The 26,439-nt window shown below is 51.9% G+C and overlaps 10 protein-coding genes across 10 annotated transcripts; 7 read left to right on the top strand and 3 right to left on the bottom strand.

Annotated features, from left to right (window-relative positions):
- On the bottom strand, positions 1–3,224 carry TrAFT101_010571 (uncharacterized protein). The gene is made up of 2 exons (XM_024901355.2): positions 312–3,224; positions 1–239 (listed from the first exon to the last, which is right to left on the bottom strand). The coding sequence occupies exons 1-2, from the start codon at positions 3,180–3,182 to the stop codon at positions 195–197; spliced, it is 2,916 nt and encodes a 971-aa protein (XP_024755399.2). The 5' UTR covers positions 3,183–3,224; the 3' UTR covers positions 1–194.
- Positions 3,225–4,610: 1,386 nt separating this feature from the next.
- On the top strand, positions 4,611–6,471 carry TrAFT101_010570 (uncharacterized protein). The gene has a single exon (XM_024909015.2). It carries the CDS (start codon positions 4,992–4,994, stop codon positions 6,255–6,257), a length of 1,266 nt encoding a protein of 421 aa, XP_024755398.1. The 5' UTR covers positions 4,611–4,991; the 3' UTR covers positions 6,258–6,471.
- Positions 6,472–6,768: 297 nt separating this feature from the next.
- TrAFT101_010569 (uncharacterized protein) lies at positions 6,769–8,498 on the bottom strand. The gene has a single exon (XM_024909014.2). The coding sequence runs from the start codon at positions 8,169–8,171 to the stop codon at positions 6,942–6,944; it is 1,230 nt and encodes a 409-aa protein (XP_024755397.1). The 5' UTR covers positions 8,172–8,498; the 3' UTR covers positions 6,769–6,941.
- A 2,025-nt stretch (positions 8,499–10,523) lies between these two features.
- Positions 10,524–11,398, top strand: TrAFT101_010568 (uncharacterized protein). The gene has a single exon (XM_066129008.1). It carries the CDS (start codon positions 10,747–10,749, stop codon positions 11,146–11,148), a length of 402 nt encoding a protein of 133 aa, XP_065985137.1. The 5' UTR covers positions 10,524–10,746; the 3' UTR covers positions 11,149–11,398.
- Positions 11,399–12,190: 792 nt separating this feature from the next.
- Positions 12,191–13,246, top strand: TrAFT101_010567 (uncharacterized protein; the record flags this gene model as incomplete). Its single annotated transcript, XM_024907101.2, has 2 exons — positions 12,191–12,532; positions 12,761–13,246. 2 exons carry the CDS (start codon positions 12,191–12,193, stop codon positions 13,244–13,246), a joined length of 828 nt encoding a protein of 275 aa, XP_024755396.2.
- Positions 13,247–15,866: 2,620 nt separating this feature from the next.
- Positions 15,867–16,574, top strand: TrAFT101_010566 (uncharacterized protein; the record flags this gene model as incomplete). Its single annotated transcript, XM_024901371.2, has 3 exons — positions 15,867–16,023; positions 16,193–16,375; positions 16,477–16,574. 3 exons carry the CDS (start codon positions 15,867–15,869, stop codon positions 16,572–16,574), a joined length of 438 nt encoding a protein of 145 aa, XP_024755394.2.
- Positions 16,575–17,696: 1,122 nt separating this feature from the next.
- Positions 17,697–18,704, top strand: TrAFT101_010565 (uncharacterized protein; the record flags this gene model as incomplete). Its single annotated transcript, XM_066129007.1, has 2 exons — positions 17,697–17,746; positions 18,533–18,704. 2 exons carry the CDS (start codon positions 17,697–17,699, stop codon positions 18,702–18,704), a joined length of 222 nt encoding a protein of 73 aa, XP_065985136.1.
- Positions 18,705–18,793: 89 nt separating this feature from the next.
- On the top strand, positions 18,794–20,230 carry TrAFT101_010564 (uncharacterized protein; the record flags this gene model as incomplete). The annotated part of the gene is made up of 1 exon (XM_024904211.2): positions 18,794–20,230. The coding sequence occupies one exon, from the start codon at positions 18,794–18,796 to the stop codon at positions 20,228–20,230; it is 1,437 nt and encodes a 478-aa protein (XP_024755392.1).
- Positions 20,231–20,559: 329 nt separating this feature from the next.
- Positions 20,560–25,183, bottom strand: TrAFT101_010563 (uncharacterized protein). Its single transcript, XM_024901345.2, has 3 exons — positions 24,453–25,183; positions 23,620–24,243; positions 20,560–23,551 (listed from the first exon to the last, which is right to left on the bottom strand). The coding sequence occupies exons 1-3, from the start codon at positions 24,579–24,581 to the stop codon at positions 21,248–21,250; spliced, it is 3,057 nt and encodes a 1,018-aa protein (XP_024755391.1). The 5' UTR covers positions 24,582–25,183; the 3' UTR covers positions 20,560–21,247.
- Positions 24,923–25,090, top strand: TrAFT101_010562 (uncharacterized protein; the record flags this gene model as incomplete). Its single annotated transcript, XM_066129006.1, has 1 exon — positions 24,923–25,090. The coding sequence occupies one exon, from the start codon at positions 24,923–24,925 to the stop codon at positions 25,088–25,090; it is 168 nt and encodes a 55-aa protein (XP_065985135.1).
- Positions 25,184–26,439: the final 1,256 nt, after the last annotated feature.

Below are 26,439 nucleotides of genomic sequence, written 5' to 3'. Positions count from 1 at the left end.
GACACGGGATACCGGCTAGAATAGATCTGTTTGACAACTTGCAATCCAAAATAATAAAGGAGAAAAAAACCTATCTTTCATATTCTGTTCATACACATTAAAGCGCAAGCCTCTGAAGCAACAGCGCGCGCTACCTATTAATAAATCCAGCACGTGGTGTCCGTGATCTATCACCTCTAATCGCATGGACATTTCTACAAGAACGCCTCCCACTTTCGGTTGATCTGCTTCCTCCGAACCTGCGTGGTAAAAGTCAGTTATACAGCCCATACCATGTAAATTTACAATTCAAAAGGGGCAAGCAAACGTACCATCGGTGCCAAAATCACCACTCCCCATGTGAGCGCCACCACTGTAGCCAGTAAAGTGATCTTGTTGAATCCCTTGCCTAGGATATCAAATGTTCCACTCGGTGCAACTTGAGATCCGAAGACGTCAATGCCATATGCCACCACCAAGCTTGTGCTCTCGACCACGGCCGGCGTGGCCACGATGCCTCTCACACCAACAACATCGCGCTCGTGCGAGAGCAGGTTCCGACCATCAATCTGAATGGCAGGTGTGTACTTGATAAGACCTTCGGCTTCCATCTCCGCCGCAGACGGGTCCCGGCCGACGGGTCGACGAGGATCAATTCCGTGGCGAGTGATGCCCAGGACAGCATGAGACTCAGGCAAGTAGGCCAGGAGCTGTCGGCTGCTAATACCTTGGCGCGTCTCAGTCACGGTCAAGTTGGTCAGAGGCTCCGAGATGATCCAGGTCTGGGATACCACAAATGGAAGAGGCACGCCAGTCGGGGTATCAACAGGATCCAGAGGCGAGAAGGTTTCCGCATCACCCAGAGGACCACGGTCATTAGGGTTTGGTGACTCATACAAGTCAGACACAACAACCTGGTATCCCTTGATATCCCGGTTTGTGCCGTCATTCAGAGCATACTGTCCAAAGAAGGCACAGCTGTACCAATTCTCCGACAGGGTGCAGGAAATGTCCTTGTCACCATCCACGCCGTCATATACTTGCGATGCAAGCAGCTGGCCGGAGACGGTGTCCACGACATAAATCGAAAGAGCAGATGCAGAGTTATCAATAGCAGCGACGACAATAATGTTGGGGTTTAAGTACTTGTAGTTGACTGTTCGATCTCCCAGAACACGGCCAATGGAGGCAACGGGATCATGGGGTGGGAGCTTGGCGATGCTCGCAATCTTCTGGCCTGGGAGCAGCTGAAGCTGCCAAATCTCGTGTCTCACAATTTCGCCATCTTCATTGACAAACTTGACTCCCTTGATGATGTCGTTCTCGTCTCGGACAACGATGGTCTGGTCAAGAGGGTGATCTTTCAGGGCATCGCCAATTGGCTTTCGATCCTGATCAAAAGCAAGCAGCCATTTGCTACCATCGCTCTCAACAACTGCAGCAGAAGAGACAATAGCCGAATCTTGGCCAGGACGAGCCTCGACAATTTGACCATCAGCCACCTTGATGACAGCAAACTCACCCTTGGAGCCTTGGACCGTGACTGTGCCCTCCGAGTCGTTGACCACGATACCCTTCACATCCAGAGCGGCACCAGGTGCTTGAGGGAATACGTCAACAGACCAAACAATTTGGCCGTGATTTCCCGTGTCAAGGGCATAGAACCGACCTCGCCGGGTGGCAAGGATAATGATCTTGTTGAAACCAAAGGAGTCACGGTGAAGGCCTTCCGTCTTTGATACCACGACGGCACCGCCAGTAATGCTCTCAATGACTCGAGTTGGGATAGATGCAAGGTAGTCAGGGAGATACTGGAGATCATTGATGTGTCGAGTGAGGCGGTGGACATAGGCATTCCATGGGTTGGTGTGTGCCTCCTCAGCGAGCACTTTGGCCAGATCCTCAGCCTCTGGAATCTCTGCCCAAGCCGCAGCGACAGCGCCGCTGAGGCCCTCATGGCGACTCCAGTCGAGCTTGCCGTTTCGAATGAGAATCCAGTCTTGTGCGGCAGTGACAGTAGCAGAGCGAATAGCAAACTCTTTGCCGCCAGCCTTTTTGATGACTTCAGAGACTGCGTGGATAGCTCCTGTACGGGCCTCGGGGGCGAGAGAGTCACGGGCCAGGACGCTGTGCGAATCGGAAGACACAACAAGCACCTCGTCTTCAGTTACACGGGTGAAGTAGACATTGGCGCCCTCTGAGCTAGTAGAGAAGGTGCCAAGTCCGGGGAGCAGGGGGAGCTCGTATGCCCTGGTAATGCGGCCAGACTTCAAGTCGGTGTGGAAGACCTCGCCCTTGTTGCCGGTCGTGGTGCGGGTGTGAACCAAGAAATGGGGCTGAGACTGGACCAAGTGAGGAGCGTGGATGGCGATGGAGACGGTATCGGCGAGAAGGGGGAACTCTTGCTTCGTCTTTGTGCCAAGAACATGGACGTTCAGCTTGGTCAGGTCGTTGCTGGCCCATGCCAGAATCGGAGCTGCCGAGTTTGCACCAACAAACATGACATCGCTTGGCTCATGGACTTCGCCCTTGGTGCCAACCGTCCAGTGGTCAACTCGTCCTCCCGTCGCCGGCTCCAAAGAAGTGACTTTCAAGCTGTACGAAGAAGGCGAGCCGTGAAGACTGACAACGTAGACGTTGGTGAGGCTGGTTGATACCTGGAGAGGAATATCCTTGGAGACTTCGCGAAACTCCCAAACAATGGTTCCCAAAGCACCATGGAGCCTCCGCAGAACGGTGACGCCATCCTCGTCAGACAAGACGAGGACATCCTTTCGCGCGCTCTCGGTGAGCTCCATGATCTCCAAGTCCTTGACCTCGCCGCCAAACTCGACGTCCCACAGATTCCTGCCGCTCAATGCAGCCCACGACTGGACTCGCTGGCCATACGCGGCCGCCACCCAGTTCTCGCCCTCGGGAGCCCTCAAGTAGCCGCCGCCATGGGAGACGCCGTCAGCAATCTGCTGGCGCCAAACTAGAGCGCCCGAATTGGGGTTCACTGCTCCCAGAATGCCAGCATCGCTGAGCGTGTATAGATAGCTCGCTTTCTCGTCCTTTTTCGGCCGGTGGAAGAAGGTGGTTTCGACCTGGGGGACGCCGACCAGGGCGTGGTGGAAGTCGATGTCGCCAACCTCGTCCTTGAAGACGGCGGCCACGAGCGACGACAGGCCCAGCAGCAGGGCCGATTGGAGTGTGCGCCGCATGTTGGGAGGGGGGTTGAGCTGCTATGCGATGTGGTTCATAGCTAGCTCGATGCCTCATCTGGAGGAGGGACGCAGCTTTGGTGGGGATGTCGTCAACGGCCACATTTCCCCGTTCCGAGGATGACTAAGCGGGAGCTTTGTCTCTGTTGCCAAGCTTGGCGGGTGCTCTTAACTATGTTCAGCTACAGTACTGTATCATTGCATTAGATGCTCCTTGATTTGTGCACATTGCTGTGATTAAGTGGAAATTCATACACTGTAATTTTGAATTGTGCAACTCATATTGCATTATTGACAGAAGTACATCTGGCTCGGAAATGTTAGCCAAAAACCTTTGCCAGTGCGGAATTGCCGAATACCGCCCGCCCCGAGTGAGGTTTTAGTAATACAGGATGTGGAAAGAAGAACTACTACTATTACAAACAAGGAAACACCACAAGTCCGTCTCAAAAAGGATCGACTGGGGCTCCATACTTTTATGCAATGATACAACGAATTACCGGGCGTGTGATTCGCCTGGTCTAAACGAGCCCGTTATAACGTCATACTGCTTGTCTCTTCGATATATGCTTACCTGGGTAATACACAAGACATCAAGGCAACGACCTAGCAATTGCGTGTAAGAGATATGGGCTGTTTTGTTCTTGGCAGAAGATGGAGAGAAATAGTGTGAAAGTTTTAGTAGAAGAAAAAAGCCTTCCGTATGGCCATTCCGATAGTCAAATGTTAAGTGTAAAGCAAATCACGATAGTTTCGTCACCAAACAAGAAAACCGTCCAAGAAACCTCTTCGGCAGGTTCCGCCTATATGAAAAAAGCACACACATATTCACATACTACTCTCTCAAACTGCCAATCCTCTTCCGCGGATATATCTACATCTTCATCGAATCGCCCCAGCCTTGTTCACCCCACGATACAGCTGAGCGAGAGGGAAAAAAAACATACGATGAGTCGATGACTCTTTCTCAGTCTCGGAGTCTATCGCCTTTTCATCCTAACTCGTCTCCGCAAAGACAGTCTAGATCAGAAGGCAACTCGCAAAGATGGGACCCCTGAAACGCCCGATCAACTCGGTTCCGATTGCTTCCATGTGGCCTTCGCTCCGGACCGAACAATCAGCCCACCGAGGTGGAGCCCCCGTCATGCGCTGCTTAAAAAAAATTATTCAAAAAGCTTGCCGGGCACCGCGTGGATTCAGCGTCTCCGGATCTCCGGTGCCCAGATTAGTGGGCAATGGCTGTTTTGTGGAACCTCGCAGCTTCTGCTGTCGCTGTGCGCTGCAGTGTTGCATACGAGGTTGTCAGCAGCAATAGGCCCACTGCCATTGAGCCGCAGGCGACTATGCGCGGAGACGCTGTAAACGCTCGGGAGGAACAGCCTAGAAGAGAGTTTTTTTTTTTTTTTTTTTTTTAGTAGTTAGGCTATTCGCTGTTCGGCATCCATGAGATGAATACTTTAATATTTAAAAGTATTTAAAAGGGCTGGAGCAGAAGTGAAGCTGGACCTTTTTCTTGCCTCGTTATTCAGACTATCGCTAACAACGCCAACAACTACTTGTTTCTCTTTATTGTTTTGTCTAGTTTTGTTTTGTTATTATAGAATAATCAAGACAAGTCTTACAATTGGTAAACCTTAAACAGGATACAACGGCAACTCAACTCGTCAGCAACTACACGCATCGAAAACTTATATATACATTATATATATATATATACAAGCCATCAACCCTCTTCTTGAACAACAAACAACCAAATCTGTTTCCTTTATAACAACACCAAAACCACCACCACCACCACCAACCATCACCATGGCCGCCCTCACCCCCGACCAGATCGCCATCATCAAGGCCACCGTGCCCATCCTGCGCGAGCACGGCAAGGTCGTCGCCACCACCTTCTACCGCAACATGCTCGCCGCCCACCCGGAGCTGCAGAACTACTTCTCCCTGCGCAACCAGCAGACCGGCGCCCAGCAGGTGGCCCTCTCCAACGCCGTGCTCGCCGCCGCCATCCACATCGAGCGCCTGCAGGACATCGCCGGCGCCGTCGACCGCATCGCCCAGAAGCACGTCTCGCTCTTCATCCTGCCGGAGCACTACCCCATCGTCGGTGAGCACCTCATCGGCGCCTTCCAGCAGATCCTCGGCGACGCCTTCACCCCGGAGATCAAGGACGCCTGGGTCGTCGCCTACGGTCTGCTCGCCGACATCTTCATCAAGCGCGAGGAGGAGCTGTACGCCGAGGCCGGCTGGCAGGGCTGGCGCGACTTCACCATCGACGCCAAAGTCGACGAGGCCGAGAACGTCACCAGCTTCTACCTCAAGCCCGTCGACGGCAAGCCGCTGCCCGAGTTCCTGCCCGGCCAGTACGTCAGCCTGCAGATCCCCATCCCGGAGCTCAACGGCGTGTTCCAGAGCCGCCAGTTCAGCCTGAGCCTGTCCCCCAGCCAGAGCACCGACCACTACCGCATCACCGTCAAGCTGGACAAGGACGGCCAGGAGCACACCGTCGAGGAGGTCGTCAGCGGCAAGGTCGCCGGCCTGATCTCGCAGCGCCTCCACGAGCAGTACAAGATCGGCGACGTGGTGCAGCTCAGCCCTCCCCACGGCGAGTTCACCTTCAGCGCCGCCGCGACCCCTGCAACCGCCCCCGTCGTCCTGCTCTCTGCCGGTGTTGGCGTCACTCCGCTGCTGTCCATCCTCGACACCATCCTGGAGAACTCGTCTCAGTCCTCTCGCCCCGTGACTTGGATCCACGGAGCACGACACTCTGGTGCTGTGACATATGGCAAGTACATCCGCGAGGCCGAGAAGAAGCACGGCAATCTGTCTACCAAGATCTTCCTCAAGAACGTCCAGGAGAGCGACGAGAAGGGCCAGCACTACGACTACGAGGGCCGCATGGACCTCGACGCCCTGGAGGCCGACGGCGTGCTGCCCCTGAAGGATGCCTCTGCCGAGTACTACATCTGCGGACCAGAGGAGTGGATGATCCAGACCCGGGCTGGCCTGGAGAAGAAGGGCGTCAGCTTGGAGAAGCAGCACCTTGAGCTCTTCCGCACCGGAACTATCTAATTGGGTGAAAGGATAGAGAGAGATACCTATGAAAAAAAAAAGATTGATTTGGGAAGAGCATATTAGGACGGGTAATAAGAACGAATTCATAGACAAAAAGATTTAGATGGATGTATATATATCTCTCCTCTCGCTGTGGTTGGCGTTTAGAAATTTATAGCAAAGCGTTGGATTTTCAATAAAGAATACCTAAATTAAATAATGAGACCTTCAAGACTTCAACATGGTGATGATTTATTTACTATACTTTCTCTTAAAATAGCCATCATAGCTTAGTGCTACTAACCTATAAGAAATATACAGATTCATGCACGCGAAACAACACCACTTGTGATATCAATAGAAAATACCTAAATTAAATAACAAAGAGGTACAACTACAAAATATTATTTGCTGCCTATATTATTACTTACTGTTCTCTTAATATTACTGACAATCAACATCAACAGTAAGAATTATACATAATCACAATGGCGATACGATACGACACAAGGCGGTCAAGATAGTTGTAGGGTAAGAAAAAAATATTCAAGCATTTATTGTCTCCAACCAGTCTATCGTTGGTTTAGTCTAAATTCCACAAAAAAATGACATCTACTCTCCTCGAAATAATACAAGTTTATTTACACAAACACCCTATAAAGACCACATCATCGTCCATACGTCATTTTCTCGTCCCCATGTTTAGAAAAGGGTAGCAAAGACACCAGCAACGAGAGCTACACCGGCAAAGGCAGCGCCGGAGACTTTGTTGATAGAACCAGCGCTGTGGGAGGAGGTGGAGGCAGGGCTGGAGGAGGTCTTGGAGGCAGAGCTGTCAGAGCTGGAGTCAGCACCCTTGGCGCTTCCAGCGTTGTTTGAGCCAGACTGGCCAGTCTGCGAAGGAGCAGTGACGAGGGTCGAGGGGGTAGAGCCCTTTCCGGTAGCGGTGGGCTTGGTGATGGAAGAGCTAGACTCAGACTCGGCAGGGCAGGTCAGGTTGAATGAGGGAGTGCCATTCAGCTTCTGGTTGATGCCAAACTTGACCTGGTTGGCAGGGTTGGAGTCACGCAGGTTGTACCAGAAGGTGGGAACCTTGTTGAACAGCATGCCGCAGCCAACCTGGTCCCAGTAGGACTTGGCGTTGTCGACACTAGGGACAGCCTCGTCCCAGCTGGGGCCGGTAAGGGGCCAGCCGGTCTCGGTCACCCAGACAGGCTTGCCGTTGGCAACGCCGAGGGTGGTCTGGTAAGCCTGGTTGAAGAGCTTGCCGGCATTCTCAATCTTGTTGCCCTTGCCGGTCTCGTAGAAGGGGTACTCGTCAACACCGATCCAGTCGACGGCGTCGAGAACCTCCTTGTTGGTGCTGTTAACCCAAGCATCCCAGGTGTCGACGTGTCCAACGGGGACGCTGGAGAGAGCAGTGTTGGCAAACTCCTTCTTGTAGGCGTTGATGAAGCTGAGAATCTCATCGGGGCCATTGCCGACACCGGCCTTGTTGGTTCGTCCAGTGGCCGAGTCACGGTACAGGTCCTCGCTGCCGATGGAGATGCCAATGACGAGGTCGGTGAAGTCGGAGCCGTACTGCTTGACGGCAGCGCTCAGGGCGGCAAGCTCGTTGTTGATGTTGGAGGTGCCAGAGGCCCAGACACCGAGGAGAATCTTGGTCTTGGTCTTGATGGCAGCCGAGAAGGCCTGGATGGGGGTGTTTGTGGAGTAGGCTTGGATGTTGGTGTAGAGACGGACGGCGTTGAAGGTGCCGGGAGCGCCAGCAAGCTTCTGGGCCGTGGTGAACTCGGCCAGGAAGTCGGCCTCGAACTTGGCGGACTCGTCGGGCAGGGTGGCGCCAGAGTTGAAGCCCAGGTAGTTGTTCTGTCCAGCAGAAACACCGGCCGCAAGGGCAGCACCCGCCGCAATGGTCGAAGTCAACTTCATGATGAATATGCGAATTGGTAGCGAAGATTTAGAGATGGCAGAGAGCGTGATGTGCGACGAGCAAAATGTAATGTAATGTAGGGAGTGCGATGAATCTATTTTCTATTGAGCAGTGAATGAACGTCTCCGGGATGGTAGACAAAGAATGAACGTCGCAGCAAGAAAAACAATGCAATGCAGAAAGATTAAAGAAAGCTTGGGGTTTCAAGCAAGATAAAAAGAGCGTCTGTGGGTGAGAGAAAGGGACCAGCGCTTTTGAGCTGCGGCGTCGCGAAATTGCAGGCAGGGGGAGGCGACGGCGGCTGGGAGCGCTGCGGTCACGTGCGCTTCAGGGACCAGGTGCCTGTAGCCTGTACAGTAGGCGGTACCTGCATCTCCTGGACCCAAAAAGTTGAAACAGGAGTGCATAGCCCCCCAGCGCCTAGCCGCATTGGGCAGCAGCTGGCACACCTGGCGCTTCTAATTGGCAGCTGGACGGCTATGGCCGAGTGCACAGACGTGGAAACAATACGAGCTCGACCAGCAAACACGCAGTGTGAGCAGAGGTACCGCGACGCACAGCTGTCAGTATTGTGGGCAAGATCTGCGCTGAGACGAGATTTGTTATGCTTCCGTGTTATTGTTTTTTTTTTTACCCCCTGTTGTTTGTTTCTTGTTTTCTCTGCGTCTCTCACTTTTCTTTTCTTTCCCTTTTTTTTTCTTTCTTTTCTTCTTTTCTGAGCCTTGACGGGGTTACCATGCTGAGATAGGTAGGCATCTTACCTAATACCTAAGGTACACTCCATACAAAAATGCGATATGATATACCTACCTACATACTATGTAACAGCAGTAGGATGGCTTGATACCGCATTGAAACACCGTCTCACATAGCACGAGTATTCCAGCCACCGGTGCACAATTTGCACATCCAGAGATGAGTCTCGTATCAAGCACTACGGCCCAATGAGAATAGAGCACATACTGGTAGCAGTGCGTAGCAAGGGCTGGTGTCCCCCCTCAGGGCGAAATGAGTGGCGCGCTGGAGCCATGTTAGTCGCCCAGTGCAGATCCATGTTTCCGTTCATCGCACCGCGACGGGACAACATGGACCTTTCATGAAAGAGGGGTCTCGTCTTGTTTATATACTCCGTCGGAGTATGGAGTGCTTCTTGATATTAGCCTGTATTATGACAGCAAGTGCTGCAACAAATAAGGTACATCGGATATCGCATACAGGTTTTATAGTATTAGACCAGCGGCTATTTTTTTTGTCCCCCACTTGGCATGTCAGCACCAGCAACTATGGCCGAGGTTGAGTGGAGATATCCTCTGGGGGCCGCGAGAAGGCCGGGAACTCAATCCACAGGGTGGCTTCTAACTTGCTCCTGGCTGCTTTCACATGCACCCACCTGCTTCAGCTACTATTGTTCTAGGTTGGTTCTCGAGATGGGACAAAAATATACTACCCTGGCTAATGGAATGGAGATCATTTCGGAGAGTGAGGGGGCTGGCGGTGCTATTACATACAAGTACAAGCATACCTCTTTAGTTACTGTCTTAAGTTCGCCTGCTGTAAAGGGATAATGGACCCTCACCAAAGCAGGGCAGCACCAAGAGCCAAGCGAGATTGAACCTGTAGGGGAAGTTCCAGACTGTTTAGGGATAGAAAAGGTGGAAGCTTGAACTTTTGTCTTTGACAATACCTGGGGTGCCCGGTGAATTCACCAGTAGCTTTGGCCGGCAACTTTCGCCATTGGGTGGCTCGCCGGGCAGAATACTGGGACTCGAGCAGCTAGCCTCTAACGGTAGCTCTGAAGCCGAGAACAGGACCAAGACTCGTAGCCTATCTTGCATGAAGTTGAACAGGGTGCATAGGCTCGAGGTCGTATTGGCACTAATTGGCCGAGACGGTTGCCAGAGACCACTTTTTATCATGTCATGACTCTCACAACTCGGAATCATCTCCAGCATTTGGTTGCCATTTCCCGCAGTTATACGGACGTAAACTTATCCATATTACTGATCAGAAAGGTTGGCCAAATACCTTCCATATATGTCGGTAGGTCGGGTGTTAGTCGTTGCCTAAAAACCAGCTACATGGGGATTGTCGCCTTGGCTCTTGTCCAGCGTGAGGCCTCCCTGACTCTGCCCGGACTCTGCCAAAAAAGAGCCGTGACTCAGCGCTGGGACGAGCCGCGAGGGAGGAGCCGAAATGCCCGTAATTGCCGCATTCGGCCGATTGGTGTGTTTGGCGCTCGCTTGTTTCTGATAGGATGGCACAAGCGCGCGGAAGAGGATAGATCCGGGACTTAGCTGCTAACCGCGAGGCAGACTTTCTGCTGGTCTTCCATCTTCATTCTGTCACTCCCCAAGCGGATACGATTATGGGGAAACCGACGAACGAGCCGCATGCCCTATTTAGCCGGGCCAAGGCTGGGCGCGGGCTGTGCTTACGCTGCTGCAGCTCCCAGATAGGCAAGTATTACTAGCGAGCGACTCGGAGAATTTCCCGACTTTCGCTTCAGCCCAGCGATTATTAATTCCACGCTCTCGATCCTGGCTGCGGCGCGTCTAAGCAGCTCGTGCTGTGGCGATGCTGCGTCAATCTGGGCTGTTAAGCGCGCCCCTTTGCCTGTCTCCTCGTGATCCATATTTGCAGCATCGTCTATCAGTGACATCTCGCGGCTGGAAACAGGCCATCGCTACTGGGATATTCGTCTGCTGGTCGTCTGCTAGTCGTGCCAGCTATTTACCGCAAGCGGATACAAGTCATCGTTGGCAGAGAATCCCGCCTGCTGACTTTGGCATAGGCTCGATGCCAGCATATCCAGACGACAAGCGACGGATACGAGGTGCCAGCTTATTGACGACATGGCTGGGCTCTAGCGCGCTTATCGTCTGCCCAGCGTCATTCGGCGTCTGGGTCGGGGCTTATAGCACTCAGATGCTCACCATGTTTCTCACCACCCTTAACCGCGCCGCGTTTGCCCGGTAGCCGTCTCGACCGTTTAGTCTTTTGCTTCTCCCCGCCGTTAGACCCGCCCCAATGCAGCCCTGTTCGGATCCGCCGTGGTTCTATCCGCACGATGTGCCACCTATTCGGCTTTCGGTCTAGCTCGGACTCCAGCCGGCTGGTTCGCCAGGAACCGTTGGATTTGCCGCAGCGGGAAAATTGCCCAAAGTGCGAGGCAGCAACGTACATTGGTTGCATCGTTTGTCGTTTAACGGTCTTAATCTCACCTCGGCGACCACCGTTGAGGCTGGTTTGCTAAAAACAACTAGCCAGTAGTCGCAGTCTTTCTTTACCTAGAGCCGGCGTTCTAAGCCCCTGGAAGGCCAAGCTGAAGCAGCTCAAGCTCCCATTAGTCCACTCTAAACTCCTGTCTATCCCGTTGACTCTGTTCCTATTTCCAATAGCTTCGTGCACGGGCGAACTGTCATATTTTACCGCTCCTCCTACAGGGCAGAAGCGGAGCCTGCCCCATGACAATCACAAGAGAGCTAGGACTATCTTCTCCTAGCAACTGAATCAACTATGGCTTCAGATCAGCCTTGAGTCAGACTAGTTGGCAAGGCCACCAAAGAGAAAAAAAAGAGTATGACAAGATCACAACACTGCAAGGACGTGGGGGAGTTGGGCCAGTTGTCAGCACAAAGAGCCACCCCTAGCTCCCCAAACCCCCCCATCCCATGCAAGCTGCAAGCCATCTTAACTTTGCAGACTTTACCTTGTCGTTTCCGCTCATTACTCACTTCCCTTCCCACCTCAGCGGAACGGTGATCTTCCGCTGACAGTCGACCCGTATATTGCCATTCTTACTTGCCCTCTGCCTGGCAACAACGCCTTGCGAAGGATTTCCCATCATTTCAACCCAAGTCACTTGCTACGTCCTACCGTTGTCCTAACTCCCTATTGACACAATAAGCTTCATCCATGCTGGCAGAAGGCAGATTTTCTTGAGAATTGCGGCATTAGGGTTAACACACGCACACCAAAATATCTCGCAACCACACGTACGGTGCATACCTTTTTGGGAATGAAGACAACAAGGCCTTTTGAAGAGGGTCTGTGTGGTAGACCAGTTGATATCTTTCAAGCTTCAACAGATGATATAAACTTGGGATCCCATCTTCTGCCACTAGAACACAAGATATCCAAACAGCCAACAGCAGCGATAACCGCAACAACCTTAGCAACCTCAGCAACCCAAGCAACCAGAACAAGAACAAGACGAACAACAGCGTCGCTTTTTATATTCCATCCCAAGCTCCATCCCGGGCTTCGTTGTGCACCTAAGCGACCAATCATGTCTACTCCTCGAAGCGGTGGTAGTGTGAGTTCCAGGGGCTCTTCGTCCCGATATGTGGAAAAGGCTCGGGTAAGTTACATCTTTCCACCATTATTGCGACAGACAACTTCTTGTTCGACTGCAATGGAAACCATGTGCAGATGGATACATTTGTACATGAATGTGTGAACATGCACGAGTTACTTGCCTAAGGGAGAGAAAGAGAGAGAGAGGGACTCAAGCTGCTCAACTTCAGATGCAAGACGATGCAAGACGATGCTATACAGTCAAGGCCAGATGCTAACATTGCCTGCATAGTCCTCCACCCAGCAACTGGTAGACTCTCTCAACACCCACCGCATCAACACCCTGACGGAGCTCTGCCGCATCGAGCGCATTGCCGCGGCATGCGACTCCGAGGCTGACGCTCGGGCCTTTCAACAGCCCATGACTTCGGCCTGGATCCACTACGTTACGAGCAACCAGTTCCTCATGGAGCTCCGCGGTCTTACGCCAAACTATCCGCTGAGTGCGGACATTGTTGCGGAAGCACATCGCCGTGTGCGTTCAGACCCGGAGAGCAACCGCAGCTGGAATCTGGCCTGGCTGTGCCTGACGCGGATGCGAGACGACGGGCTGGTGAGGATCTTTTCGGACACAGAGGCGCGCAGGCCCGAGATGTGGGGAGGCAAGGTGCCGAGCGAGAAGATGGTGCAGCAGCTGGCCACCTGCTTTGAAGACGAATGGAGGACTGCGATTGAGACGATGTTGAGACACTGGGCGACGCAGCCGACCTGGTATTAAGCGCGTGCGTGTTTCTCTGGTTTGTGCGATGGGATATGGGCCGGGAAGCGGGAAATCATACTGTCGGCGTGCAGGCGTGCTTCTGGATATCTGCTTCTTGTTTTTCTCTTCTCTTCTTTTCTCTTCCCTTCTCTTCTCTCCTTCTTATCGTTTTGGATGTTTGTCTTTTTTTTTCTTACTTGACAAATGTTGTTCTCTTGCCGTTGTTGGTTTTATTCCAGTTTCTCTCCTTTGCGTGTCTTGAGTGTTTTCTGCACAGCCATAAACGATGCCATGTGTGGACTTTTCTTTTTCTTCTGCTTTTTTTTTTCTACCCCTTTGGCTGCATACCCACATAGTGTTGCTTTGCGGGATCTCCTTTTGCGTTCGGCTTTGGCAGTGGAGCGATGGGATTCAGCGATTCTCTCTTGTTGCGCTTACTTTTTTTGGAGGCTGTTTCGTTCCTCTTGTTACCTATTTAACAGCATGTTTTCCTATGCTGTTACTAAAAATGGGAAGATTTAAATGAGAGGCTTTTCTTTTCTTTTCTCTTCTTTTCTTTTCTCTTCATTTTGCCTTCATTTTTCGGACGGCATTGATGCTGTTCCTTTTCTGTTCAGCGTTATCAGTTTCTTGGGGATGGATAGTTGTATATAGTGTAGAGTATATAGATAGACTCATAGTGTAGTTATACCAATGACACGCCTTCGCCTGTAGCTTGGCCCCCCTGTAATGTGAACAACTTCAGACTTACAAATCGTCGACGCCACCCATCATGACGAATGAGGAATTAACTACCTGATCTAGTAATGACGAATGCTGTTGGCACAAGAATGCTGAATAAAGAATCCTTTTCCGTAACTCCATGTTATGTGTTGCTGGGCCACTGTATATACCCCGCTGCCACGACTTATAGCGAATTACATGCACTTATAGCGCATCTCACTTACACCTTATAGCGGGCAAGCCGAGCGGCTTCGGAGTCGGAGTGGGGCGTTTTCGCTTCGGCGAGCAAGAAGAATAAGTGATTGGCCAAGCTGCACTGCTAACCAATCACATTGTATGGACGCCCTTTCAAAACGTAAAACGAAGAGACAACAGCAACAACACCATGCCCATCATCTGATAAAGCATCATTCGGCTACTTAGCCCGAGGCCGCGTGCAACGCTGACGCCGAGGAGTTCGCAGACGACTTGTGACTCTTTTTTTCCTGCTTCTAAATTGAATCCTCGCTGATTGGATATACTGCACTGTCTCGAAAGGCTGGACTGTGGATTCTGATGAAGCCCTCTCCACTATTCACTGCAATCAGTCAGGAGATTAGTAGTATCAAGAATAGCCACATAAGGCATTAGGTAGTTACCTTGTAAAGAAAAGGCCCCACAGTCCAGCCTTTCGATGGGCTGAGGTAGTAGTACTCCGTAGTAGCTTCAATGCTGGGACCCGTACTCCGTGTATGTACTCCGTACGTGGCTTACTACTGCGTGCCCGGCGAGTATATCCGGTAAGGTCGGTCTCGAGCCAGACCGGTGAAACGAAAACGGACAGCGCCAAGATCGGACAGATGAATCGTTGAACGGGGTAGCTAAGCGAAGGCGATGGGTAGATGAGAAATGAAGGCTGCCAAAGAGCGTGCGTGGTCGGGATGGAGGAGCCATATCCACGACGGACTGACGTCGTCAATTATGGGCCTGAGGTCGGAGCTTATACGGAGTAATAAACATCAGGATCGGCCCTCAAATCTCGAGCACTGTAGGATTTGACGGTTCCATGTGATAAATGGGAGTAAAATAAAATCGAAAAGAAGTAGCTGTACACATATCTCTGCTGACGAATCCGACACATGTTGTGTGTCTTATGACACAAACCCATACTCTTCTTTGATAGGGTAAAGATGCAATGAATGCACCAGGCTTCGATGATGCTATACTGTAAGTCTATCAACTTAAGGATATAGTGGCAGATGCTTACAAACCGACCTATCCGGAAGATTGGTAATAACAGCAGCTATAGTAACGACGGCATAGGAAGGCCTAGACTCCCGGGCTCTGCTCGCACTTGGAGGTGGAATCGCATATGCCCTTTACTAGTAGGTGTAAGTGTCGTAAGATTCACAGCCCTAAACAAACAAGCCTTTTTGGCCCTAAGAGAGCCGCCCCAGTTTAGAAACCAGTTGCTGCCATATACAGCTATGCAAGGGGGGAGAATACAGCCAAAACAGGAAACAAAGGAAGCCAAAAAAACGGAGAATCCGATTTTCTAGCCTCTTGCCTCTTAGAAGCAGAAAGTCGGCTTCGGAGCCAAGAGCCGCTACTCTGGTGGGCGATGGTGGGGCGCGGTGGCCTGTGGTGGAGAGAATCGAGCCTTGCTTACTCGTTTGGACAGCTCAAGACGAACCCTTGTGTGTGACGACAGGCAGTTTCAAGCCATCTAATAGGTAGACATATGACAGACAGGCGTTGATACGCATTGCGTGTATATATATATCAAGTGTGGGAGCTACTACGTATGCCTCTTTCGCGGCCTTGCGGAATCCTTTTTAGCCTGCTTTGAAAGCCTACTAGAACGGGAAAGATAAAAACAGAAAGAATAAGAGGGAAAACAAAAGAAGAGCGAATGCCGGGAAAGAAAGAGACGGCCATGGAAACTGCCATCTGCTCATCTATATCACAGGCTGCGGGACTTGGAGACGCTTTTTGGAGAGCAAACCTACGAGACGTTGCAGTCATGGCCATGCCTCCAGATGCGAACCAGAGCGAGAACAAGCCTTTGAACAAGGGGAAGTCGTTGATGCCAGGTATGCAACACTTGTTTTCTTTTACTTTTTTAGTTATTCATCATTTGATTTCCTTTTACGTTTTTCCTTTTGTAAAAGTTTAAACGAAAAAAAAAAAAGAAAAAAAGACGCCAATGCATGCATGGGATAGAATGACTCACCGTTACTTTCTGTTGACAAAAAGTATTAGTTGTGCCGCCATCCCTTGCGTCGTCGTCGATGTCGTCGTCGTCTGTGTTTCCAGTCCAAGTCAAATCCGAGCACAGCGTGATGGAACTCCTCGCACTGGAGTTTTCATCACTGCCGGACAGAGAAATGGTGCCTGAGGGTTCGGACTCGGCAGCCGGACAGCAGCAGCTTACAGCGCCAGGGTGTAAGTCGAGTTCAAAGTCAATGCAATGCAATGCCACGATTTGAGACAACAGTGCAGTCTCGCCTTGTATATTACTATGAGCTAACAAAGAGAGGAAACAGCATCTAGTCAGCCAATTGCTACTTCAAACACCCCGACGAACAATCTCATCACTAAGACGATCCGCGCGGCCATGTCAGACATCAACAAGCCAACGTGAGAGGGCTTGAAAAGTCTCATTGAGGCCAGAAAAACCAACCAACAAACTGGGTATCCGATTGGGGGAAAACACAAAGCAAAGCATAGCGGGCGTCCCTTTTTCGTCTCTTTCTCTTTCTCTTTCTTTTTCCTATCCTATCCTATCCTTTCCCCTATTCACTCACCGTCTTCTTTCTGCTGGATTCTCAACCGCGGCAAGACGTCGGCGCAATTGGAGTCAAAAGAGTCGGCGCATCATCCTACGACAGAATCGGTAAGTAAAAGCGAGAAACTCAAGACGCCATCGGCACTAAGGAGGAGACGGCCGCCGGCATTTTGATCAGGCAGTAATGCTAACACACATCAATTGACAGCACGCGAGATCGCAATCGCCAACAGCCACTGCCGGCTTGAACGATGCAAAATATGGAGAATGGGGGTTGCATTGGCGCTTGTCCGAATTGAGCTCGCCGAGAGCCGCGCTTTTTGATGGTCGGCTTCGGCTTATTCTCCGGTCGTTCAATTGTTGCGTGAGACGCTGGATCGGCTTCGGACTTTGCTGCGCGGTGAAGGCAGGGGAGGAGCTGCGTCGTATAAATGAAGCACGAAGACACCACGTCGACTGTTTGGATTCGCGCGTTGGCCAGCACTTGGCAGGACGTGGTGGTGTTGGATGCTTGTCTTCAATGTCTCGACGCCGTGTTGCTGAGAATCTGCCAGTAGCTGCTCTTTCAACTGCCGGAGCGAGGGAACCCAAGTCGGAGCTTTTCCCCCCACGCACGTGTTTCTGGAAAGTACGAAGCCATCCATCATGTGACGGGCAGTTGAGGAGAATCAATGACGAGAGCGGGGGAGTTGTCTTTGATGAGGATAGACAGACACATGCATACATGTATGTAATGCTCTGTTTTGTATAGAAGCTGACCAGCAGTATTGGGTGCTGGTATATTCCTGCTACAATGATAGCAAGATTATATGAAGCATCTGACTATATCCTATCCTTGATGGGCTCTTTCCAGCGTGCACCGGGCATGTGCCTACATAGAAATACATACAAACATGCATCATCATCATCAGCTTCTTCTTCTTCTTCTTCTTCTCTTCTTCCCCACACGCTCAGCACCACAAAGTACCACATCGCCACATGGCTCCAGACCAATCAATCTCCATCTTGTCTCAAATAGTAACTCATAGGTAACCACCACCACTACCATCTGAAGCCCTTTTTTTTTTTTTTTTTTTCTTTTCTTTTTTTTCTTTCATCCCCAGCCATGCCACCACTATAACTAGCCGCCTCTCTAGCGAGGCCCAAACCCTCCAATCGCGTCGCTGGCGCTGGCGCATGACCCGCTGCAAGGGTCGGGGAGAGGCCACTAAACGGTTTTGCTGCGGGCCGCTACAGGCGCTGCTGCAAGGTCGGTCTGGTGGCCTGGCCAGGTCAAGTCAGCTCCAGCAGCCTGTCTTTTCCTACGTTCTCTCCTCTCTTTTTATTTGCGTCTGATTTTCAGCTGCTTCAGCCTCACCGAGCCATCTCTTAGACTTTCCACACCCTCCTCTTTTTTTTTTCGCCTCTGTTCAGCTACCAAACACCCGCAATATCGCATGCCATAAAAATACAAATACAAATACACGTACAGACCATCCCCCACGTGCAACAGCCCAACTGATAACGCTTCGCTGCAGCGCCTGCCCCGCCACCCACCCGCTGCTAAACCCCATTCTGCCGCTATTTTACTGCCTAGTACGTGCTATCGCCCGCTAGCTCTCCCCACCGCCTACCTGCTGCTTTCAGCTGTGATTTTTTTTTTTTTTTTCTTCAATAGTGTGATAATAACTTGTTGCCCTCGCCTCTTACCTTCTTCTTCCTCTCTCCTTGTCTCCCCCAATCCTCTTCTCCAGTACAGCAGCATTTGCAACATCTGCTCGCCATTGAGTGGATTTTCATGTGCTGTATTGCTCACTTATAGGATTACCGGCAAGCGACTTGGAGTCTTTGCGCTTGCTGTACGATTCGTACATAGGGACGAAGAAAGACTCCACCGATTCGGAGCTCCAACATCGCATCCAGCATCAACATCGAGATACCCCAGAGACGAAAGCCGTCCCTATACTTGCGCATATCCACCACTATAATCCCGCAGGTATGCTCTGAGGCACGCAATGGGCCACATAAGCTTTTGTCCATCTTTCAGTCGAGCGCATCGTTCTAACGCCACACTTGCTAGCAATCAATCAAATTGAATGACCCGCTCAAAGCGCCTTCAAGCAACAGCAACTCAAGCAACAGCATCCCCAGCAGCATCCTCGGCAGCATCTTCAGCTTCAGCCTCTGCTTCCCAGCCTCTCCTCTCCTCCAATTCCTCCTCTTCCACCTCTGCTCCATCTTACGGCACCACCGCCAGCATGTCCAACCCCGCCCCGCCGTACGTCGAGGCCTACTCCAAGGCCGGCTTCTCCACCACCGTCGTCTCGTCCGGCGACAAGAACGACGAGGGAACCGTCACCAACAACGGCGCCGAGGGCAACCACAATGGCGAGCAGGGCCCCGTCACCGACGCCACCCTCTCTGAAGGAATCCACATCCTCGAGGCCTCCTCCACCCACTGGTGGTCCTACCTGACCACCGTCGACTTCTGGGCCGTCATCGCCGTCGGCCAGGTCCTGTCGCTCTGCATCACCGGCACAAACACCTTCACGTCCTTCCTCGCCAACGTCGGCACCAACATCCCCGCCTTCCAGACCGTCTTCAACTACATCCTGCTCTTCCTCATCTACACCACCATCACCCTGTGGCGCGACGGCCCCCGCGTCTGGTGGGACATCCTGGTCAAGGACGGCTGGCGCTACATCATCATGTCCTTCCTCGACGTCGAGGGCAACTACTTCACCGTCCTGGCCTACCGCTACACCAACCTGCTGTCCGCCCAGCTGCTCAACTTCTGGTCCATTGTCTGCGTCGTCATCATCTCCTTCATCCTGCTGCGCGTGCGCTACAAGATCTTCCAGGTCATCGGCATCCTCATCTGCTGCGGCGGCATGGGCATCCTGCTGGCCTCTGACCACATCACCGGCGCCAACGGCGGTCCGGGTGTCGACATGGTCAAGGGTGACCTCTTCGGCCTGCTGGGCGCCACGCTCTACGGTGTCTCCAACGTCTTCGAGGAGTGGCTCGTCTCCAAGCGGCCCATGCACCACGTCCTGGCCTTCATGGGCCTCTTTGGCATGATCATCAACGGCATCCAGGCCGCCATCTTTGACCGCAAGTCCTTCCAGGAGGCCCATTGGGACGGCTCAGTCGGCGGCTGGCTCGCCGGCTACACCCTCTGCCTGTGCATCTTCTACACGCTTGCACCCCTCATCCTGCGCATGGGCAGCGCTGCCTTTTTCGATATTTCTCTCCTGACTGCCAACTTTTGGGGTGTCATCATCGGTATCCACGTCTTTGGCTACACCATCCACTACCTCTACCCCATTGCCTTTGTCTGCATCATCATCGGCCTCGTCATTTACTTCCTCTCCGGCAGCGTTCTCGGCGACTCCAAGAAGCCCTGGCTGGGCGACAACCAGGAAGATGGTGTGGCTGGCTTTGGTACCGCCAAGCTGCGCGCCATCAACGCCGCTAGGAAGGCCCAGTTGAATGCTACTGGCACCGAGGCTGGTACCGTTACGGATGAGTAAAATACCAAAGTCAACCAAGGTGCAAAGAGGAAAGAGGACGAAGAGGAGGGAAAATTCGAATTGAATTATTATTCAAGAAAAAGAAAGAGATGGGAAAAACGTAATTGTTATTTACAGGGGTCATACATGAAAGAGATATAACCTACATCTATATCTATATCTATATATATATACCCAATACTGCCTTAATATGCTTTATATATGAGTATTTATTTCTTTGGATACGCGAAGAAAAAAAATATATACTCTTTTTTTTCTTTTTTTTCAGATTGAAAGTCTACCACTGTAGTCATTTCACTTTCACTTCTCTCAGTAATGTGACATGTGTGGCATTCTCTCCCTCCAATCGACAATTGCTTATAGACTCCTAAATTACCAACTCAATTATATATATATATATATAGACTAACTTGCTCTTTGTTTGTTAACCCTTTTTTTTTAAAAAAAAGTGTTTAAATCCCCCCCTTAGACCCCCTATAGATAGCCTGTTCCCACTACTATCCAACAGACATTAAGTTCAAAACGCTCATATCGCCAAATTCAGTCCCAGCCAGAGAATCCATTCATCCCATTCATATAATAAACTGAAAAAAAAAGGAGTAACCCCCGACATCAAATGTGTCTTTCAACACCCTCCCTCTTATCATAATAAAAGCCTTTCGCTGTCCAGTCTGCGCCGAAAGATTACCCCATATAGTAGAATAGAATATATATATATATATATAGACAGGCTTTACACACATATCGAGTGATTGATCGATACAAGTGTGTGTATGTATGTGTGTATGTATGTATGCGTGCATGCATGTATACGAATTGTGCATCATATAACATGTGAGTATAAAAGAGCAGGTCTCTGCAATTACATGTCTCCTTTCTTTCATCATTTCATTACTTCTTCTCTTGATCTGGTAAAAAAAAAAAAAAAAAAAAAAGCCCCTGAGCGCAGCGCACAGGGACATCTTTTCAGTCGTAAGCTGTTTCCAACTTGATCAAGGAGAGAGAGTGTGAGTTTGCCTAAGACAGCACCACTTTCACCTCATCCTCTCCTCTATTTCTGCCATTGATCTTTTCTATGTGTTCAACCCCGTTGGAAGCTTTTCGGGTCGACGAGCTAGAGCTAGGCCGCGCGTCGTCTTTGAGCAGACCCATCCTTGTGTCGTGATCGCTCTGTAGCTGCTTGGTTTCCGTCTTGATGAGCGTCTTATCCTCAAGGCCTTCGATGAAGGATATATCGCCAACTCGGAACTTCTCCCGCAAACCCTCTACTCCAGGCGAAACGGCGCCTCGCTCTGGGGGCGGAGTCACGACCAAGTGGTCGGGCCACAGGATTCTGCGTGCTTCTTCTTCAGTCATGGGGGGGTCATAAATGTCCTCTGCCGACACCACACTCGTTCGATCCGAGGGAGTCGTTGATTCGTCTGAGAGCTCAAAGGAGCGTTGCCGGGGTGTTGTTGGGGTGGCCGTGTCATCGTCTTCTGAACCGTCGTGGCTCTCGTCAACGTTGACGACCGGCAGCAGCGGTGGTGGTGGATTGGCCTCTCTCGACTGGAACGGTGGAGGCGGGTCGCGAGCCAGAATATCCACATCGTCGTCGTCATGGCCAGCGTGCAACCGCCCGCCTTGTGAGGATATAGAGCCATTCCGAGTGAGCGGATCGACGCTGTCGTCGTCTTCGTCCGAGTCGTCCGAATCGTACAGTCCCTCGTCGTCTTCGCTTCGCAGAGTAATTGCATCTGCGCCATCGCCGAAGCCCCTCTCTTTGAGCATATCGGCTTCGGCCTTCAAGATTTTGCTTTCCGCCTTGTCCTCTTCCAGCGAGTACCGTCCTATGCTTCCCCATCGTATCCGATCGGCACGTAGAATGTTACGCATGAGCTGAAGTTCGTTTCTCTTGTACGTCTCGTAGAATCCTCGGTTGATCCTGGCAGCGGCCTGAAGATCCTCCAGGCCCTCCATCTCACCAAGAATCTTTAATCGAATCTCTTCCGGAAATTCGCTAACAACGCTGTGAATGTTCTCATGCGCAGCAGCCATTCGGTTTAGGCCAGCAGTGAGAAGCAACTGTGGCTCTGACACTTTGTGCTTCGACAACGCCCAGCCGTGGCTCTTTCCACTGATATCAAATAGGGTCAAGCCAGTGACGCTGTTGTAGATATCGGCAATTGATGCCCGAAACGCGGGAACAGGGTCACAGACGCCCCCGGGGTGAAGCGGTGCAGGAGGACTCGGCGTTGAGCGAAGCGTTTCCATCATTTGTGCCAAGCTCTTGGATGGAGGAGGAACGTTGGGAAGGTGTGACATGAGGCTGGGCTGTACGATGGTTGGCAGTAAGCCGAGTTCGTTGTACACCAGCATCATCCACCCTAGGTTGGAAGCGTCACACCAGTGGTTGCCCTTGGGACATCTCGGGGTGCTGGTCAGCGCCATGGCAGGTTGAATCGGTGATGCGAGGTGGCTGTCGAGTTCGGAAAGGGATATATGCTGATTAGTTTCCGATGACTCGTCCTGCGCCGGTGGCCGGATATATTCCTGTATTGTACTCCTACAACTTGCGTAGAGTTGATCAACCTTGGCGCAGCGAACCGCCCACACTTTATCCTTGATCTTCTTGGGCCAAGGTTTGCCATGCAAGTCTTTTTCGTCAGCGAGATTGAGTATAGCGCTCTTGGACATGCGAGTAAATAGCTGACGGAGGCCAAATGCATAGCTAATGATGAGGAGTCCATCCGGCATGTCATCAGCCCCCTTGTGCATCCACTGCGGCAGCCACCGGTGCTCGACGACCAGTTCCAACGGCGACGTGCTTTTGTACCGCAGGGAGCACTCTGCAATGGCGACAAATTGCTCAAATGTAACGTCCCTGGGGACTTTATCGTTGTGCATATGAGCGGCGTGGAGCAGGATTTCGAGCGAGCCAAAGCGGTTGAACTCTTGCTGCGGCATCCGGTACAACTTGACCTCGGATCCATCGTCACAGAAGTACGGCACTGGCGGGGGCGGGAGCAGATCCGTGATGTCGTCAGTTTCGTGGAGGTAGAGACTGTTGGGATGCCCGGAAAACAAACGCGCGAAAATGGGCGACGTCTCTGATAGCAAGGCGGAAGAAGCACGGAAGCGCAGCACAGGCTCGTTGCCAGTCGCATCGGGTCCGAGGTTGGCAAACTCGAGAACAACGTCACCACGAGGGGCGATGGCAAATTCCTCGACGACTCTAGCCGGAGAGATGCCCGATTCTCCGGCTTGGAGCAGTTTTCGAATATCATTGAGCTCTTGCTTGACTTTTTCGTAGTTTCTAAATCGTATTTCGTACCGCGGAAACTGTATTCATTAGCATTGCTCAAGACTTGAGAATAAAGAATAGCGACGCTGTCAATCGCTGGACTCACAAACTGGGGATCTGCAGACAAAATCTTGGTGACGCTCGCATTGCGCATTCGGTGGACTGCTTCTCTTCTGAATTTCTTGCTTGAGAACAGAGCCTCGAGCATTTCCGGCGTCGCATCTCGTTCATAGCTCTTGTAAGTCTCGGCAAGGCTGGTTTTGAAGTGCTCCGTCAGCACCTCGAGACATGCCTTCCAGTCACGGATAGGAGTAAGCCACAAGTCCCCGCCATGATGACTCCTGCTTCCGCCATTTGTGACTACCTCCGCCAGGCTGCGGCCGCTGAAGGAACTTCTGTGGTCGAATAGAGCGCTTGGACTGCGAGGGGTGTCTGCTAGAGAGTCGTGGCGAATCAAGGGGAGGGTATCGTTGGTGTCGGAGAGCTTGCGAGGTAGCTTAATCTCCTCTCGCAGGATGGCATCGCAGAGGGCGGCGCATCGCTTGCTAATCTTGTCAAACTCTTTGTAGGCGCCATCAACGTGGTTGGGGCCCGAGGGAGCGCCTCGCATGCGCACCACAAGAGCTTGCAGCTGGTGGTAATTCGACTTTGATGTTTCATGAATAGAGCTGATTTCGTGGATGGAGGGTTCGTGGGAGTCGTTGTCGACAGATGAGCTGCCATGCTTGTTCTAGGCCGGGTGTCAGTTATCAGTTAATAGTGATCTGGGCAGAAGCAGTAGCAGCAAACAGCGTGAGGCATGCCAGACCCAAGCTGAGTTGCTCGATTCGGCGATGCAGCAGATGAGACAGACAGAGGGGCGGCCGCTGGGATTGGACAAGAGAAGGAGGAGAAGGCGACGACACCGAGGCTTGACTAAGGCAAAAAGCAAAAACATACCGTCGCATTCTTGTCGTCCTTGCTGGAGCCGCTGATGCTCCCGAATTTGCGGAGGGCCGAGGGGATGCGCCACCTCTGCGACGAGGCGGTAGACGAGGCGCCGCCCTCGCTGTTGGTGCGATGCATCATGCCGCTCTTGTAGAGGTCGCTGCGACGACGGCGGGATGCGAGGAGAGGAGGTTAGAGGGAGGGGAAAAAAAAAGGATTTTTCAGAGTCGCTGCTGAGGCGAGGCGAGGTGAGGCGAGACGAAATGGGCCGACCGGCCGAGTCGACAGCGAAGCGAGGGCGAGGAGAGTAAGCAGGAAGAGCGAGGTCGAGGCGGAGAGACGCAGATGGAAGGCAAAAGGCGATTGGGAACAGCGGCGGGCTGGTGATGCTGCTGCGCGGCGTCGTCGTGGTGTGCTCTGTCAAGCCTCAATGTCCAAGGCAGCGTCGGTGCCAGCATCCGTCGGCAGCATCGTTTCCGAGGATGGAGGGCGAGGACCAGGACCAGGACCAGGACGCAGAGTCGTCGGCGATGAAGGCGCGAAGAAGAGAAGCAGCGACGGGCGACGGTGTGCAGGACAAGGAGAGGCGAGAGAGGCGCGCGAAAAGACTCGACGATGACATGCGGTCGTTCGATTGTCCGGCCGGCTAGTGTCTCGAGATCGGAGACATGGGGAGAATCCGGGGTAAGAAAGTTCGAGTCCAGTCTTTGTGCCCTGCTGGCCGTTTAGCGAGACCCAGCGCGCAGTCCACAGGAGGGGGAGCAGACTTGGAGGGGGAGGGGAGGGGGGGATTTTCAGCGGGCTGCAGGTCACTAAGACCCAAGTGTTGAATTGCTACAGGCGGTAGTTACAGGGCTTGGCACAGTGCAGTGCAAGAAGAATGCTAGCAGCTGCACGCCTAGGTATTGTTACATGTACATGAATATAGTCCTAGGGAGGCATGTAGAGCAGGTTCTAGTCCTAAGGGTTGAGCACAGTGCTGCTGTCTGCTGCTGCTGCTTATACCGCCGGTGCAGCGATCAAATAGTACTTGAAACGTGCTTGTTCGCCTAGCCAACACAGTCAGCTTGCAATCAGATAGCCAGCCAGCAGTGCGACGTAAGCTAGGCTCTGTGTGTACAAGTACGGGGAGCACGGCCTGCAAGGGACAGGGGAACTGGCGTGTCGTTGCGGCATGCGAGGTGGTATCGGCGAAGGGCCGAGTACAAACAAGGCACTGTTGCTTGGGTTAGTACTAGTAGTATTACTCAGTTCAACTGCTTGCGAAGGATTCGCCTTTGCGTGGGATGCTTGCAAAACCGGCACTGGGGACAAGGCTTGGAAATGCGCTGTGCACGTGAGCAGGGAATTTGCAAAATTGAAAATTGCTAGTACTACCTAGTAGTAATAAGAGAGAGGAGGCAACGAATACGACGACTCATGCAGCAGCTAGTCGGTTGTTAGTTGGCAGGATACAGCACAGCATAGCACAGCAGCCAAGGGGGTTAATGGCTAGGGCTTGCGCCACTGCTGTTAATAGTATTGTAGGTAGTTTGTTTAGGAAGAGGCTAAGGAGACTGGGATACAAGCTTAATTACTACTAACCTCCGCCACACAAAGGAAGAGAGACATCTGGACTCGAGCATCCAGCCTTGGCAAAGCGAGTCCAGTTTCAGCAGGTGGAGAGACCAAGGCCCCTTCGTGAATAAGAAAGAGCCCTTGGTCTGATGCTGCAAACATGCCTACAGGAGCGAGTGGTTTGGCTGGATAGCGTATGGCTTGTAACGAGCAAGGCGCATCTACAAGACTTACACAGCACATGCTCACGACGGAGTGCCCAAAAAGAGCAGGTAAAGGTCACTATTCAGCCCGTACTATTGACAAGAGTTACATAGGGCTTACCATCCAGCAATCGCCATGGCCAAAAGCTCGGCATATTTACCATGTGGCCAATGCCGGATTCTCGGCCCGCATCCTCAATCCTTCCAAGCCCCCTCACCAAGCCTCAATTCAGCAGTAA

Source organism: Trichoderma asperellum, chromosome 6 (assembly GCF_020647865.1).
Source record: "Trichoderma asperellum chromosome 6, complete sequence".
Lineage (NCBI taxonomy): Eukaryota > Fungi > Ascomycota > Sordariomycetes > Hypocreales > Hypocreaceae > Trichoderma > Trichoderma asperellum.
The sequence above is the reverse complement of the archived record's forward strand: the minus strand, read 5'-3'. Positions and strand labels throughout refer to the sequence as shown.

Bases quoted from the DNA above. Each gene is read 5' to 3' on its own strand.
- TrAFT101_010571 (XM_024901355.2), bottom strand. From the start codon at position 3,182: ATGCGGCGCACACTCCAATCGGCCCTGCTGCTGGGCCTGTCGTCGCTC. The intron at 240-311 runs GTACGTTTGCTT...TTTACCACGCAG, and splicing joins TGGTGATTTTGGCACCGATG to GTTCGGAGGAAGCAGATCAA.
- TrAFT101_010570 (XM_024909015.2), top strand. From the start codon at position 4,992: ATGGCCGCCCTCACCCCCGACCAGATCGCCATCATCAAGGCCACCGTG.
- TrAFT101_010569 (XM_024909014.2), bottom strand. From the start codon at position 8,171: ATGAAGTTGACTTCGACCATTGCGGCGGGTGCTGCCCTTGCGGCCGGT.
- TrAFT101_010568 (XM_066129008.1), top strand. From the start codon at position 10,747: ATGCTGCGTCAATCTGGGCTGTTAAGCGCGCCCCTTTGCCTGTCTCCT.
- TrAFT101_010563 (XM_024901345.2), bottom strand. From the start codon at position 24,581: ATGATGCATCGCACCAACAGCGAGGGCGGCGCCTCGTCTACCGCCTCG. The intron at 24,244-24,452 runs GTATGTTTTTGC...CACCCGGCCTAG, and splicing joins AGGACGACAAGAATGCGACG to AACAAGCATGGCAGCTCATC. The intron at 23,552-23,619 runs GTGAGTCCAGCG...TAATGAATACAG, and splicing joins TGTCTGCAGATCCCCAGTTT to TTTCCGCGGTACGAAATACG.